This window comes from Arvicola amphibius, chromosome 1, assembly GCF_903992535.2.
Source record: "Arvicola amphibius chromosome 1, mArvAmp1.2, whole genome shotgun sequence".
NCBI lineage: Eukaryota > Metazoa > Chordata > Mammalia > Rodentia > Cricetidae > Arvicola > Arvicola amphibius.
In genome coordinates, this window is record NC_052047.1 from 181645737 (window position 1) to 181660727 (window position 14991).

The following is a 14991-nucleotide window of genomic DNA, read 5'->3' on the forward strand; positions in this document are numbered from 1 at the left end:
AGATTCAGAGAATGGGCTCTCATGGCTACCTTGCTGAAAAGCAAGACCCAAGTCCTACAAAACATAATTGGATAAGTCTTCTTTTGTGTGTGTGTGTGTGTGTGTGTGTGTGTATAGTTTTGTTTTGTTATTTTCAAGATAGGGTTTCTCTGTGTAGCCCTAGCTGTCCTGGAACTCACTATGTAGACCAGGTTGAGCACAAACTTACATAGACCTGCCTGCCTCTGTCTTCCAAGTGCTGGAATTAAAGGTGTGTGCCACCACTGCCTGGCTGGATAGGTCTTCTAATGACCAAGAAGAGAGAGTAGTCCTATATCTTTCCAAGCACTCAGCAACAATAATAACATAGCATAGAACTCTGGTTCTCGCTGCAGCAGCTGCTGCTGATAAAAAGGCAAGAAAAACATTGCTTTTCCTCACTGCTTTAGATTCTCACCAACTCTGGAAATCTTCCTCCAGGAAGCTCAGTCGGTACAGGTGACCTATTGCCAGCTCCAAGTCCCCAGAAGATAGAAGATCTGTATTTAGAAAGAACAAAAGCTTCAGCTTTCCTTCCTTGCAGCTACAACCCTTTGGAGAAATCTTACCAGAAATTCACATCATCTAGTGCTGCAATGATAATGAGGAAACCACTGCTCTTCACTTAAGACAACACAAGAAGGGATCAATACACTCCCTTTATCTTTTTTCATTCAAGACATACCTGGCTGAGAACCTAAAACTGTGAGTGTCCGGATGCCAACAAGCTGAAGCTGGGTGCTGGGGTCTGTTAGAGCCATGAATACCAATGAGCACAGCTGGTCCTTGAAGCTAGTCAGAGGCCTTTCATCTAGGAAAAATAGAGGCCAGGTCAGAGAGCTTATGGCCTATCCCTGTCTGTAGTGCTACAGACAACATGTGGCAGATTTTAAGAACTCAAACCACTGGACTTGTAGGACACACACTGGAAAATGACAGTTCATTCAGTATAGTCTTGTACTGCAATCTCTGAACGGGTCCACTCCTCTTGACTACTCTGTAGCACACTGCTGCAATATTCCTGGGCAATAGGGCTCAACAACTGCCCAGGGTAACTCAACTACAAAGTGACCTCACCTTTCTCTTCATAGTTCCATTTCTGCTGTAGCTTTAAGAAACCCAGGAGCATTTCAAGGATTGTCCGTCGCTGGTTGCTCTGTAATGTTTCAAGGAGTACTGGGGTCAAAGAATATTTTCAAGGACTTCAGTCCTGATCCTCTAGGAATTAACCTTCTATTTAAGACTGAGACTGTGAGAGGAAATAAGGAACAAGAAGCAAACAGGAGCAAACCCAGATCTATCTGGGCCCACACTAGAGCTTCAATCTCTAAGAAAGGGACCACAGCATCAGTTCCCACCTGTCCCCTTACCTGACTGTGCTTGTGGAACTGTTCCAGGAGCAAGGGAAGCACGTTGCGGGTGATGTGCTCACAGGCCCGGGCAGACGCACCTGCAGCAGCCTGCAACAGCTTGGCACTAGGCCACACCAGTTTCATATCTGGTTCACATAGATGATGCCTGCAGTCTAGAGAGGCAGCAATCACAGACCTGGGGAGTAGGTCAAATATTGCCTGATTCCCCATTATCCACAGAGACTGCTCACTGACACTTGGAACTGTTTGCTACCAGTTACCATCTAATTGTCTTCGATACAATGTAGGGCTGCAGTCCCCTAATCACTGAACATGTGGGGGTGACCCATAAAGGGCCACTGGCCCTAAAGGAATGCTAGCTCTAAGGTGCTCACTCCCTTTGCTGGTTCCAAGTTCCCATTACCCTGTAGAATGGTGCTGAGGAAGGAGTCAAGAAGGTCCTCAGCATCAGCCCTCAGCACAGAGCAAGACAAACACGCAGTCAGGGAGTGGAGGGCTGCCAGGCCCTCTGCTTCTACGCGCTCACTTGCCGTCTGGAACACCTGTCAGGGAGGGATCCCATGGCTACTAAGGTAAGCTTGTACCAGATGAGGTCCCACACATCCACTGCCTTTTTAATTTTTTTTCCATTGGGGTCAGAAATATATGTTTGAGAAAGTTTGGGGCACAGCAATGATAGCTAAAACTCCCAACCTAGTATCTTCTTTCTTGGTTATATATTCAGCAAGTCTTTCTTTGTCTCACTAGGAATGACATATTACAGTTTGTAGAAACAGGTTACCAACTCTGAACAGAGGTGATCGTAAGTCTTATTTTACATCTTTTTCTCTACCTTTACATTCAGATGGTGCCAGAAACACCATAACTTATGTTCCTTGCAATGAGAAGTCAAGAAGGAGGTGTGTACAAATGGGGGTCATGTACGATCACCAAGCAGGCAGCCCTCATAAGAAGGGAACTGTCTCCGTTGCCATTCAACTGAAGTCTATCTATCCCCTTGCTTGTTCACTGAAATAACAAACACAGCACCTTGACCCTGGGGAGATAGGGAAGAGGACAGAGAAGGGATATTACTTCCCCTCATGCCTGACACCTGTCAGTTAACAGCAGTGAGATTACCTAACTAACACTCACCTCTCTGCGGATAGAAGCCCAAAGGCTCGGGAGGAAGTCCTTTAGTTCCTTTTGTCCATATACAGCACAGCAAGCATTCTGCCAAGAGAATGGCAGGCATCAGGAAGCTCACACTCAAGATGCTCTGGGATACATGGTGAACTCTAGCAGGAAAACCTTCAAGGCATTCTAACAGTCATACCCAGGGCACAGAAAAGATCTTACTCTGACTCTTAAGAGCATAAGGCTGACATAGCCCATGGAAGAGTGTTTACTTAGGATATATGAAGTTCTGGGTTTAATTTCCAACACACCTTCCCCTAAAACAAAGTCTGGAAGCCGGGCGGTAGTGGCGCACGCCTTTAATCCCAGCACTCGGGAGGCAGAGGCAGGCGGATCTCTGCGTTCGAGGCCAGCCTGGTCTACAAGAATTCCAGGACAGGCTCTAGAAACTCCAGGGAAACCCTGTCTCGAAAAACCAACAAAACAAAACAAAACAAAACAAAAAACAAAGTCTGGAGTGGCAACACACAACTAATCTCAGTACTTGGGAGGTGGAGGTAAAAAGATCAGGACCAGACTAGGCTAAGAGACCCTTTCTCAAAAATCCAAAAAACAAAAACAAAACAAACAAACAAAGCCAACAAAAAGATGAACACTGACCAGTTGTTGGTTATACAGAGTAAGACAATATGAATGGTACCAGGCTTAGACCAACCAAAGAAGCCCAAATATGGGCCCATGAAGTACATGAACTAATTGGCCTCCAGCTGTCCAAGAAACTGTATTTTTAGTACCACTAACTTTTGTAAGGATAACTGGATCCTACTCACCAGAGTTTGCAGAGAATCTAGCTTGGCACTTAAAATCTCAGAATCTACTTTCTCAATCAGCAGAGGCAGCAAGAACTGTAAGAAAGAAGGAAAAACTTAAGCCTGAGATAGCGTCTTAGCCATCAGGACCAACAACCATGTCCATATTGTCATCAGTCCTAAGAGACAGTTGCCACATCAAGAAGTAAGACGCAGGCCAGGAGTTACAAGTGTAAGCTAACTTTCCTGCCATGCTGTAGTACCTGAGAAACAGGCACAAGAGCAAAGTTGACAGACATCAAGTACAATGTCTACAAAAGAGATTAGTATTTTGGGAGATAAGATGGTGAAGTTTTGATACTGAAAGTCTGAAAATGTTTGGCATATGCTAAAATGTAAGAGTTTTCTTTCTCCCCATGTTTTTACTTAAAAAAAAAAAAAAAACCCTTGTTTCTATTATTTTGTATGTATGAGTGTGTGCCTGCATGCATGCCTGTGTACCACATGCATGCCTGGTACCATGGAGGCCTGGTACCATGTAGGTAATGGATCATCTGGAAATAGAGTGATAAATGATTATGAGCTACCATGTGGGTGCTGGGAATCAAACACAGGTCCTCTGGAAGAGCAGCCAGTGCTCTTAACTGCTGAGCCCTTTGTCCAAACCCCCTGCTGCTCTCCCTTTAGAGCCCTCTCTGGGCAGAGACTACCTTCACCTAGACCAGACTCACCTCAGCAAAACGTGGTGTAGAAGCCAGCACAGCACGGAGACTCAGGATGAGATCTTCTCTCTGGATGCCATAGGGATCATTAGGTGGCTGAAAATGGAAAGGAACCACGGAACACTTTAGCCCTTAATCTGAACCTAGCAAGCCTGCAGAACAGGTGACACTTAGACCCAATCTAGCACAATCATACATCATGCGGTCCCAGCAAGAAGACATGCTCACTCTTACATATTTTTGTCTTTTAGGTATTACTTTATTTTTGTTTCTTGGGACAGGGTCTTTCTATTTAGCCCTGGCTGTCCTGGAACTATGTAGACAATGCTGGCCTTAACTCAGATACGTCTGCTTCTGCCTCTCAAGTGTAGGGATTTAAGTCGTGGATTGGGTGGTGACACACAGCAAGTCATTTATTTTTTACAGTATTAAACATCTTTTTCCGTAAGATTTCACATAGGCTAACTTGAAACACTGTATGTAGCCAATGCCGGCCTTGATCTTCTGATTGTCTTGCATCTACCTCTTAAGGGTCAGGGTCATAGGTGTGTGTCACCAAACTTGTATTCAGTCCTGGAATTGAACCCATGACAAGATACATACATTGTCTGCTACATTAAAAATATTTTTAGGCAGGAGTGGTGGCACACACCTTTAATCCCAGTGCTCAGGAGGAAGAGATGGGAGGATCTCTGTGAGTTTGAGAACAGTCTGGTCTGCACAGCAAGTTCCAAGACTGGCTCCATAGCTACTGAGAAACCTTGTCTCAAAAAATCAACCAATTAAACAAACAAAAAACCAAATTTTTAGATTTTTTCTTTACTCCTCTGGAAACTGTACCAAAAATACAGTAAAGGGTTTCTTATTTTTGAAAGTCATAAAGCAGAATGTTGAAGATAACCAGTTACGAGATACACAAAATAATTCTAGATACAAGGCAGATGGTAAGAAAATGACTCCCACATCTAAGATGAAAGGACTCTAGGTAGCCCCGGGGGTATCTGAATAACTAATTCCCCCATTGCACAGTCCCTGAAAGGCGTGGAATGGGCAATTGTAAGGGACAGTGGAATTGGGAATGGGATAGAAAAGCAACAATCTGAGGTCCTACATAGCTTCTTATTTTTCCTTAATAATAGCAGATCCCTGAGGTTTAATTTTCTTGACTGAATAGGTGCAGTAGAGGACCTCAGTGCTGCACCCAGAGGTCAAAGTAATACGGTACCAGTATTGATATTCTCAGCTCTCTTCTGCTAGGCAGACATAAGGTCTTTTTCTAGATAATTAGCCAAATAAGATTATTTTGGGAATTTCCCAGGCTATCCATGTAAGTTACTCTAAAATGGGGCTAAGTAGGGTGGTGGTGGGGGGGGCACACCTTTAATCTTAGCACTCAAAAGGCAGAGGCAAGTGGATCTCTGGGAGTTCGGGACAGCCTGGACTACAAAGCAAGATCCAGGACATCTAGGACTGTTATACAGAGAAACCCTGTCTCAAAAAAAACAAAACCAAAACAAAAAACAAAACAAAAAAACCTACAATAAACAACAAAAATAAAGGAAGAAAGAAAAAGAGAAAGAAAGGAAGGAAAGAAAGAAAGGAGGAAATGAAGCTCATACAGAACTCCCATCACATGTACTCAGGGCTTCCCCTCAAAAAACTAGGAGAAAACAAGGAAAATATATATAAATATGAGTGCATACACACAGAGAAAAGAGATTTAATGAGGGTGGTGATGGCTCAGCAACTAAAGGCCCTTGCTGCCTAAGATTAGTGTCAAGGAATATTATTTAAGATGTGTTACATTTGTTTATGCTATGGAACATTTGTTTAATGACAAAGATGTGCTGCATTTGTTTAACTCTGTGAAGCTGTATTACTTTGCCTGTCTAAAGCTCCTGATTGGTCTAATAATGAGCTGACCGGCCATTAGCTTGGAAGGAAGGATAGGTAAAGCTGGCAGGCAGAGAGAAGAAATGGGAGGAGAAATCTGAGAGGATGGAGGAGCAAGAGAACAAGGAAAGGTCGCCCTTTGGGATTAGTCACCTAGTCACACAGACAGCCACTGAGTAAGAATGAAAGTAAGATATACAGAAGAAAAGGAAAAAGCCCAGAGGCATAAGGTGAACGAAATAATTTAAGTTAAGGAAAGCTGGCTAGAAATAAGCCAAGATAAGGCTGGGCATTTATAAGCCTCTGGGTGTGATTTATTTGGGAGCTGGGTGGTGGGTCCCCAAAAGAGCAAGAACAAAGAGCCAAAGAGTTAAAACAAAACAAAACAAAACAAAAAGTCAACTACAGACTAGAGATCAGAGTTCAATCCTGGGAACTGATGTAAAAGTGGAAAGAGAGACAACTCCACAAAGTTGTCCTCTGATATCTACCTATACCCTGTGGCATACATGTACCAGTTATCATTATACAGACTCTCTCAAATTTTTTTTCCAGGGCTGGAGAGATGGCTCAGTGGTTAAGAGCACTGCCTGCTCTTCCAAAGGTCAATTCCCAGCACCCACATGGTGGCTCACAACATCTGTAATGAGATCTGGTGCCCTCTTCTGGCCTTCAGGTAGAGTACTGAGAATACTGTATACATAATAAATAAATCTTTAAAAAAAATTTTTCCCCAGTAACACAGGCCAAAGAGATGGCTCAGTGGGTAAAGCTGCCACTAAGGCTGATCATATTATGGAAGGTTAGAACTGCAAGTTGTCCCCTGACCTACCACCATGTACCATGGCATGTATTGTGAAGCTATTTCCTAATAGGTCAAAACCTTCCAATTTTGAGAAATTTAAGACACAGAATATAAATTGGTATGAAAATATGATTTTTAAAAAATTTTATGTGCATTTGGTATTTGACCTGCATGTATGTATGAAATGGGAGTGTAAAACAGGATTTTTTTAAAAAAAAATTATTTTATGTTCATTTGGTATTTGACCTGCATGTATCTCTGTGAAGGTGTTGGATCCTCTGAAACTGGAATTACAAACAGCAGTGAGCTATCATGTGGGTGTTGGGAATTGAACCTCTGGAAGGGCAGCCAGTGCTTGTAATGGCTGAGCCATATCCCAATCCAAAACAGGGTATTTTAAGACAGAATGTTTACAGAGAGATGAAACACTCCATCCTCCAAGCAAGCTAGTTGAGACATGAAACAAACAACTAAAATAGCTTCAACAAGTCCCTGAAATTGACCAGATCCACTAGAACCCTCCATTCCCAAGTATATATAAGCAGTAAAAATTGTTCTGAGACAGTCTCAGAGGAGCCAAGCAGAAGAAACAAAGACAAGCCAAGCTTCCTAGAAGAAGTTCATCCCAATGAAAAGGACACATTTTCAGCTTGCTGAACTACCCGCAGGGGGTGCAGTGTGCACCAATTTTTTTTTTTTTTGAGTTGTCTTTGGTGATACAGCTACCTTGAGTCATTTCTGTTCCTATAAGAAACTCTTCAAGCATATTTCTGTTATAACCCCAATAAAATTAATTGCTCCAACAAATTAAGATTTTGTGGTATCTATACTCTGGTTTATTGCCTGTTCCCTACCTGGGGTGAACAGACACTTGTTCACATCTTCCAAAAACAGTGTTTCAGTATGAGTATTCACACAAATAAACGTAATAAAAAAGATTTAAGGGCTGGGGAGATGGCTCAATGTGTAAGAGCAAATGATGCTCTCACAAAGAGCCTGAATTTGGTTCTTAGCACCCACGTCAGGCTGCTCAAAAGTACCTATAATTGTGCCTCCAGGGAACCCGATATCCTCTTCTGGCATTTGTGGGGAACCTGCACAAATAAGGTATAGACTTACTCAGACACACACCATAAATTAAAAAAAAAAACTTTCAATTTTTTTTAAAGTGACATTATTATTTTTGAGAGATACTGCAGTAGTTTGAAAGAAAATGGCCCCCAAATGGAGTGACACTATTAGGTGTGGCTTTCTTGGAGTATGTGTGGTCTTGCTGACAAAGATGGGCTTTGATGTCTCCTATACTCAAGCTACTCCCAGTAAGACAGTCTACTTCCTAATGTCTGCATATCAACATGTAGCAGCTCCTTCTCCAGCACCATGTCTGCCTGCACACCACCATGATGATGGACTGAACCTCTGAGCTGTAAGCAAGCCACTACAATTAAATGCTTGGTGTTTCTTCACAGCAATAAAACCCTAAGAGAAAAGTTAGGACCAGGAACTGGGATACTGCTGTGAGAGTTTAGACCATGCTTTTGTTTGAAGAAGTATAGACTTTGGGAATTGGGTTAGGAAAGCAGGATAACGTTAAGCACTGCTTAATTGACCATACTAGTAGGAGTATGGAGTATGGAAGTGCAGAGCGATTTGAATGATGGGGTGCTGACTCAAGAGATTTCAAAGGAGAAGAATATTATTATGTGGCCTATGGACCAGTCTTGTCTTATTTTGGTGAAGAATGTGGCTGCTTTTTGTCCTTTTCTGAAAAGTCTGTCTTGGGCTAAAGTGAAGAGTTTTGGATTAATTCCCTTGACAGAGGAAATCTCATAACAGCCCTCAGGGCAAGAGCCCACCCAGCTAAATTTCCAACTAGTGAAAAGGAACTAAAGGGGGGCTGGAGAGATGGCTCAGTGGTTAAGAGCATTGCCTGCTCTTCCAAAGGTCCCGAGTTCAATTCCCAGCAACCACATGGGAGCTCACACTCATCTATAATGAGGTCTGGTGCCCTCTTCTGGCTTTTAGGCATACATGCAGACAGAACATTGTATACATAATAAATAAATAAATATTTAAAAACAAAAAAAGAAAAGGAACTAAAGAAAAACTTTTAGAGCTGGGTGTGGTGGTGCACGCCTTTAATCCCAGAACTCAGGAGGCAGAGGCTGGCACATCTCTGAGTTTAAGACCAGCCTGGTCTAAAGAGCAAATTCAAGGACAGCTAAGTTTAAGCAGTAAGGGCAACAATCAAAAACAGGAAGCTGGTGAAGATGTAAGAAGGTGGCCATGTTCCAGCCCAGGAAGCAGAACTTGGCAGCCCAGCCACATGGTTCTGGCTTTACAGTCAAGGATAGAAGGGATTATAGAATTTGCCTCCACACCTAAGAAAAGCTGCTGAGGCCAGGCATGTTGGAAAGGGTGTCCCTGGATGGAGACCTAGAGAGGCCACCATCTGAAACTGTGAAGCTGAAGCTGGAATTGCCTTGTAGACCCCCAAGATGTTGGAGATGCCAGAGCTATGGGACACCTGTTGAGAAAAGCTGCTGAAGCTGAGAATGGAACCAGCCCATGATAAAGAAGTGTGCAGCAGTCAACAAAACTGAACCGAGGTTGGAGATCTGAAGTGTTTTGACATCAGACATGGAGATGCAGAATTTGGAGTTTGTCCAGCTGGTTTTTGGTCTTGTTTTGGTCCAGTATTTTCTCACTATGCTCTCTTCCCTACGTTTTGGAATGGTTACGTATATCCTATGCCATTATATGTTGAAAGTATGTGACTGGCTTTTTGATTTTATAGAGGATTATGGTTAAGAGACTGCATGAATCTCAGAAAAGACTTTGAATTTTAGATTTTTTAATGGGTCTAGAATTGTTAAGACAATGGGAACTTTTAAAGTTGGACTGAACGCAATTTTGAATTATGATATGGCTACAAGCCTTTGGGGCCCAGTGAGTGGCATGTGGTAGTTTGAAAGAAAATGGCCCCATAAAGGTAGAGCACTACTAGGTGTGGCTTTGTCATAGTAGGTGTGCTCTTGTTGGAGGAAGTGCGTCACTATGCATATCAACATGTAGCAGCTCCTTCTCCAGCACCATGTCTGCCTTCATGCTGCCATGCTCCCTGCCATGATGATAATGGGCCAAATCTTTTAACTGTGAACAAGCCACTTCAATTAAAAGTTTTCCTTCGCCATGGTCATGGTGTCTTTTCACAGCAATAGAAACCCTAACAAAGACAGATCTATCTACCATGAACTAAAAACAGAATGCTATAAAACAAAGAGAAATCAATAAAATAATAGCAAAATAACAATAACAACAAAACCTTAAAAAAAACTCCTAAGAGTTACATAGAGAGTGTCAGGAAATATGGTATTGCCAGTAATTACAACACTTAGGGACTAAGCCTTGTTGCAAGTTCAAGGTCATGGTCACACATAGCAAGACCCTATCTCAAAACAATACCAGGAATACTCAGGGTACTCAGGTTTGTGCAGCCAGCACATTTACCTGCTGAGGTATTATCTTTTCAAACACACACACACATGCATGCAAACACGCACACACCCTCACAAACAGTAGTTGAACCAGAGTCAACATTTCAAAGGTATAACTTTCTTCTGCGTTGTAAAGAAAGTTATTGCATCTGAAACAATTTGAGGATGGTGGTTTAACAGGATGCCAACTGAGAATAAGCTGGTGACTGATGTCAAGTAAATACAGCTAAGGCTTTTTAACATCAGAGTCAATCCTCATGCATCATTTGGCATACTGAGTAGCTTTCATTTCTTCCACATTACTAATGCTTGCAGTACACATCTCCATGTATCCCACCCATACAACAATAGACCCCATGTATCTCGCAATAGAAAAGAAATAAAAAGTAGAGTGAGAAGGACCACAAGGGCAAACACTTCTTGTACAAGCTGTGTGCAACTGTGCTGGGTTTTTGTTTTTTTCTGTTAATTTGCTTGTATCACCTGAGATGCACCCTATAACTACAGATTCATATTCTATACATCCCTTGGAAACCAACCAAAAGACTTATCTGCTAGGTCAGTTCCTACCAACTGTAGCTTACAATAAACTCATCTTTCAGACTGACTACAGCAACACTCACTTGACATCTAATCTTATAGTGTTACCTCAATGTTGCAATCTTCAAGGGCAAGGACCACAGCTAACAATCCTGCTCAGCACTGAATGCTTTGTTAGGGAATTTAAGGAGTCCTCCCCTCAAGTACCTGCTGAATTCAACCGCCCCTTTGGTGTTGGATGTTTCTCCATTTCCAAACTTACTAAAATAGGAATCTATGAGGACTTTAAAATGTCTATCAGCCTGGAGGAATAGCTCAGTGGAGCAAGTGTCAGTAGGAGCTACAGATCTCTAGTACCAATGGTGGATAGTTCTGTAACCCCAATACTGGAGGAAGGTGAGTTGTGCTGTAGAGACAGGTGGCCGGTCCAGCCAAAATGGTCAGTTCCAGGTTCAGTGGCAGACCCTGTAGACAGCAGGGTCTGGAGCAAGTAGATAAGGATAAAGGAAGACACTCAACATCACTCTGGCCTCCATACATAGGCACCAACACTGCGCAGAAACGAGCCCTCCCCCCCCCCAATAAAATGTAAACTGTTTTGCTCAATTGTCTAGAACTCAATTGTCTCTATACATCATGAGAATGAAGGTGGTACTTACAGGGGTAAAATCAATAGGGAAATAACAAGATGTCACTTCAAATAACTCTTCCACAAAAGGTCCTGTGGCAACAAAGGAAGAATAAAGTTGACTTAAGTTCATTCTGACTGACCAGCTTCAACCAGCTAGACACCACTACAAAAACATACCCAGACTGTAGTCCTTGGAGATGAGGTCATGGACAATGCGGAAAGCCACCAAAAGATTACGAGGATCCTTTTCTCCATCCATCACCTGGATGAAGCCAAATGTGAAGTCAGCTCCTAGGCCCTTCAGCTCTGGGAAAGAAAGAACAAGGTCACTGCTGTGCCATGGGATAGAAAGCCTGTATTCTCCTCTTGTTGTCCTTTTTGGCCTAGCAGAGCAGCCCTTTTTGTTTTTCTCTTCCAAGTGCTCAGTGAAGATATGTATATGTGCAAGTCTGTGTGTGCATGCATGTGTATTCTTCCTACACTGGGAGAAGACTGACCTCACCCAAGCCTTTATCACTCCTCAGAGTCCTGGCCTTTCTACACATCTTCTAGACCACAATACACCCTTCTGATGTGAGACAGATAGCAACCGCCTGGTTTTCATACTCCGTACATAGTCCTGCCTCTTACCTTCTTCCCGTGATCGCATGAAGTTAGTGATGATACTGAATACTGTATGGCGATCCACTTGTAGCAGGGACTTAAGAGTGGAGAAGAAAAGAAATTAAGTGAAGAAAGAAAACAAAGAATACTTCAAACAATACAACCATTTTGGCCTTCACAATCTCTAGTGGATAGTTCTTTCTAAACCAAAACAAGATTGAGTTAAGAGGAACCATAGAGAAAAGTCTGGCTACTGACCTACCAGCATAACCACAAGTGATGCCAGTAACCCAAACTTGTTTCATGTATATCTTAGATTCTTAGCAAGACAGGTCATATATAATGCCATGCCTTCCTCTCCTTAGCCACTATAAAGAGATACCTGTATATGACCTCAGTTTAGACAATGTGTTATCACCTAGTTCTAAATATATCAACAACTACAAGACAAAGACTAGCAACAACGTAAACTTGCAGCTATTATCACTCACCTGTACATGTATCTCCTGGAAGATGGCTTTAAGTACAGAGACAGCCAGCCCAGGAGGCAGGGCCATAGACATGCTCTGGGAGAGAAAGGAAGATATGAGAACACTGTCTCTAAGACAAAGCTCTACAATGCTTTTTGTTAGGTAACTTGCCATCCTTGTAGGAGGAAGCACTCATAGTGAGAAACTTTCTCTAGCTGAGCATTTCTTCACAGCTCCTTTCAAACCAGCCAAATTCCAGTTCCCCAAAGAGTTTTTTGTTTTGTTTTTATGTGTAGATTATAGGTGAAGTTTATATACAAGGTAAAGTGGAACATCTCAAGGGTGCCACTGTCTCACAGGGTGACTTACTCTTCAGAGTAAGAACTGTAGAACTGGCTTTTACTCCTGTATTTGGGCCTTTATCCTTCGGCATGTGAAGGTTCATCCCCAAAAGGCCAGGAGAGAACTGTACGAGGGCTCCCACAAGCACAGTTATGTAATGAGAAATACTCACCAGTGCCCTCAGGCCCTGGAGGACAGATGGGATCACAAGATGATGGTCCTTCAGCCGGTTCTCATAGAACAGGATCAGATGTACCACTGCACAAACCAGATCCAGCCTTCAGCTTAGCAGGTGTGAGGAAGGCCCACCAGCTCTGTTTATCTGCCTCCTAATGCCATTCCATTTTGGCTTTCCCTACAAATGTCCTCCTGAATCAAGAAATGGCTCCCAATTGATGACACCTTTGTGAGTTAGAGACAGGAAAGCCTCTTGTATTCATTCTCATAGAAGTTCACAGTGAAACCCTCAGAACTGCTTCCTTTTTAACTTCATTATTTTATGGGCATGTAGAGGTTTAAATAAAAACGGCACCCATAGGTTCCTATATTTGAATGCTTAGTGAGCAGCACTATTTGAGAGGAATTAAGAAGTGTGTCCTTATTGGAGGAAGTGTCTCACTGGAAGTGTTTCAAAAGCCCAAGCCAGGACCAATGTCTTTCTTTTCTTGCTGCCTGTGGATCTGGATGCAGAACGCTCAGCTACTTCACCAGCACCATGTCTGCCCACATGCTCACATGCTCCCACCATGATGACAATGGACTTAACCTCTGAAAATGTAAGCAAGCCCCAGTTAAATGCTTTCTTTTACAAGAGCTGCTCTGGTCACAGTGTCTCTTCACACAACAGAACAGTGACTAGGCCGGTGTGGTGTGCAGCATGTAGAAAACCTCCAGAAGTCAGTTCTCTCCTTCCACCTGCATGTGGGATAAAACTCAGGCCTCCAGGGTTTTTCCTAAAGTGCTTTTACCTGTGAGCCATCTCATCAGCCCCAGATTCACCGTATGGAACCTTTTCTCTTTTTCTTTGGTACTGGGGACTGAAAGCAGTTTCGTGTTATACTGTAAGTTACTGGGATCACTCTGGTTGTCAGGCTTGCACAGTAATTTACCCAATGAGTCGTCAAAAAGCCCTCTGCCTTCTGTTTCTTTAAGAGTTGGGGGTTTAGTACAGGATCTGCAAACCTTTTCTTTACAAACCTTTTTGTAAAGGACCAGGCAGTAAGTATTATATGCTTACAGGATGTGGACACTGAGATACAATGAACAAATGATCAAAGACTATATTTGAAATTGATGTATCTTGTAATTTAATTTTAACCATCTCTGCCATACATACCAGTAAGTAAGGAAGACACTGAATTAGTTGTTCATAGATACATTAAGCCCCCTTTTCCTGTGCATGTCATGTAGGCCATGTGCTTCAGGAAGACGTTCCTACTAGCAATATAAGTACCTTCCTTCTCCAGGAGCAAGGAGTGACACTGGAGCAGCACCTGTGACAAAAGCTGGATTCCTCGTGCCCGAGTTCGGGGTTCTGGATTCTCCAGAGATGACCTGGGAAACAGAAAAAGACAGAAAGCATCTGTGATTGACGAGCTCAAATTATAAAGGAAATATTCTGCAGTTAGTCCCACTTACTCCCTTAGCAATAGAGTCACACCCTCCTAAAAGTGTTTAAAAACAACCCATGGAAGGTACTCTTGAGCTAATAACATTAGTGTCCAGTGAACACTGACACTCCAACTGGGTGGTGCACACACCTTTAATTCTAGCATTTGGGAGTCAGGCACATCTCTGAGTTTGAGGTCAACCTGGCCTACAGTGTGAGTTTCAGGACAGCAAGGGCTATACAGAGAAAACCCTGCCTCAAAAAAATATTAATTAATTAATTAAAGACTGAAGCCCCCAAACCTATCCCTAGATTAGCCTGGCAGTACCAAAGGCATGTGTGACATCACAGTCAACAGAAATTTCTGTCTTGGAATCACTTACTTGGCACTCAATGAGCATTATGCTTCTTCTCTCTCCCCTGAGGTATGAACAGTACCCACAGGGCTTCAGAGATGTCTGGCAGCTGCAGCTTCTACTGAAGACAGGCAGATTTTTGCAAACTAAAATAAGAAGTTTTTGTGTGTGCAGATACACATGTATGTGAACACAAATGCACATGTG

At 42.7% G+C, this 14991-nt stretch overlaps 1 protein-coding gene across 2 annotated transcripts in view; it reads right to left on the reverse strand.

Moving 5' to 3' along the window:
- Mms19 (MMS19 homolog, cytosolic iron-sulfur assembly component) overlaps window positions 1–14991 on the reverse strand; it is a 36061-nt gene that overhangs the window by 9501 nt on the left and 11569 nt on the right. The window contains exons 3-16 of one of the 2 annotated variants that reach the window (XM_038320789.1): window positions 14273–14373; window positions 12992–13077; window positions 12499–12573; window positions 12035–12104; window positions 11582–11710; window positions 11433–11494; window positions 4048–4134; window positions 3338–3412; window positions 2526–2603; window positions 1795–1933; window positions 1389–1543; window positions 1096–1174; window positions 704–829; window positions 437–518 (exon numbers count right to left, since the gene is read on the reverse strand). In XM_038320789.1, coding sequence (XP_038176717.1) covers window positions 437–518; window positions 704–829; window positions 1096–1174; window positions 1389–1543; window positions 1795–1933; window positions 2526–2603; window positions 3338–3412; window positions 4048–4134; window positions 11433–11494; window positions 11582–11710; window positions 12035–12104; window positions 12499–12573; window positions 12992–13077; window positions 14273–14373 — 1344 coding nt within the window. Of the gene's footprint in view, window positions 1–436; window positions 519–703; window positions 830–1095; window positions 1175–1388; window positions 1567–1794; window positions 1934–2525; window positions 2604–3337; window positions 3413–4047; window positions 4135–11432; window positions 11495–11581; window positions 11711–12034; window positions 12105–12498; window positions 12574–12991; window positions 13078–14272; window positions 14374–14991 lie in introns of those variants that run through there. The other variant, XM_038320798.1, reaches the window with a different exon arrangement.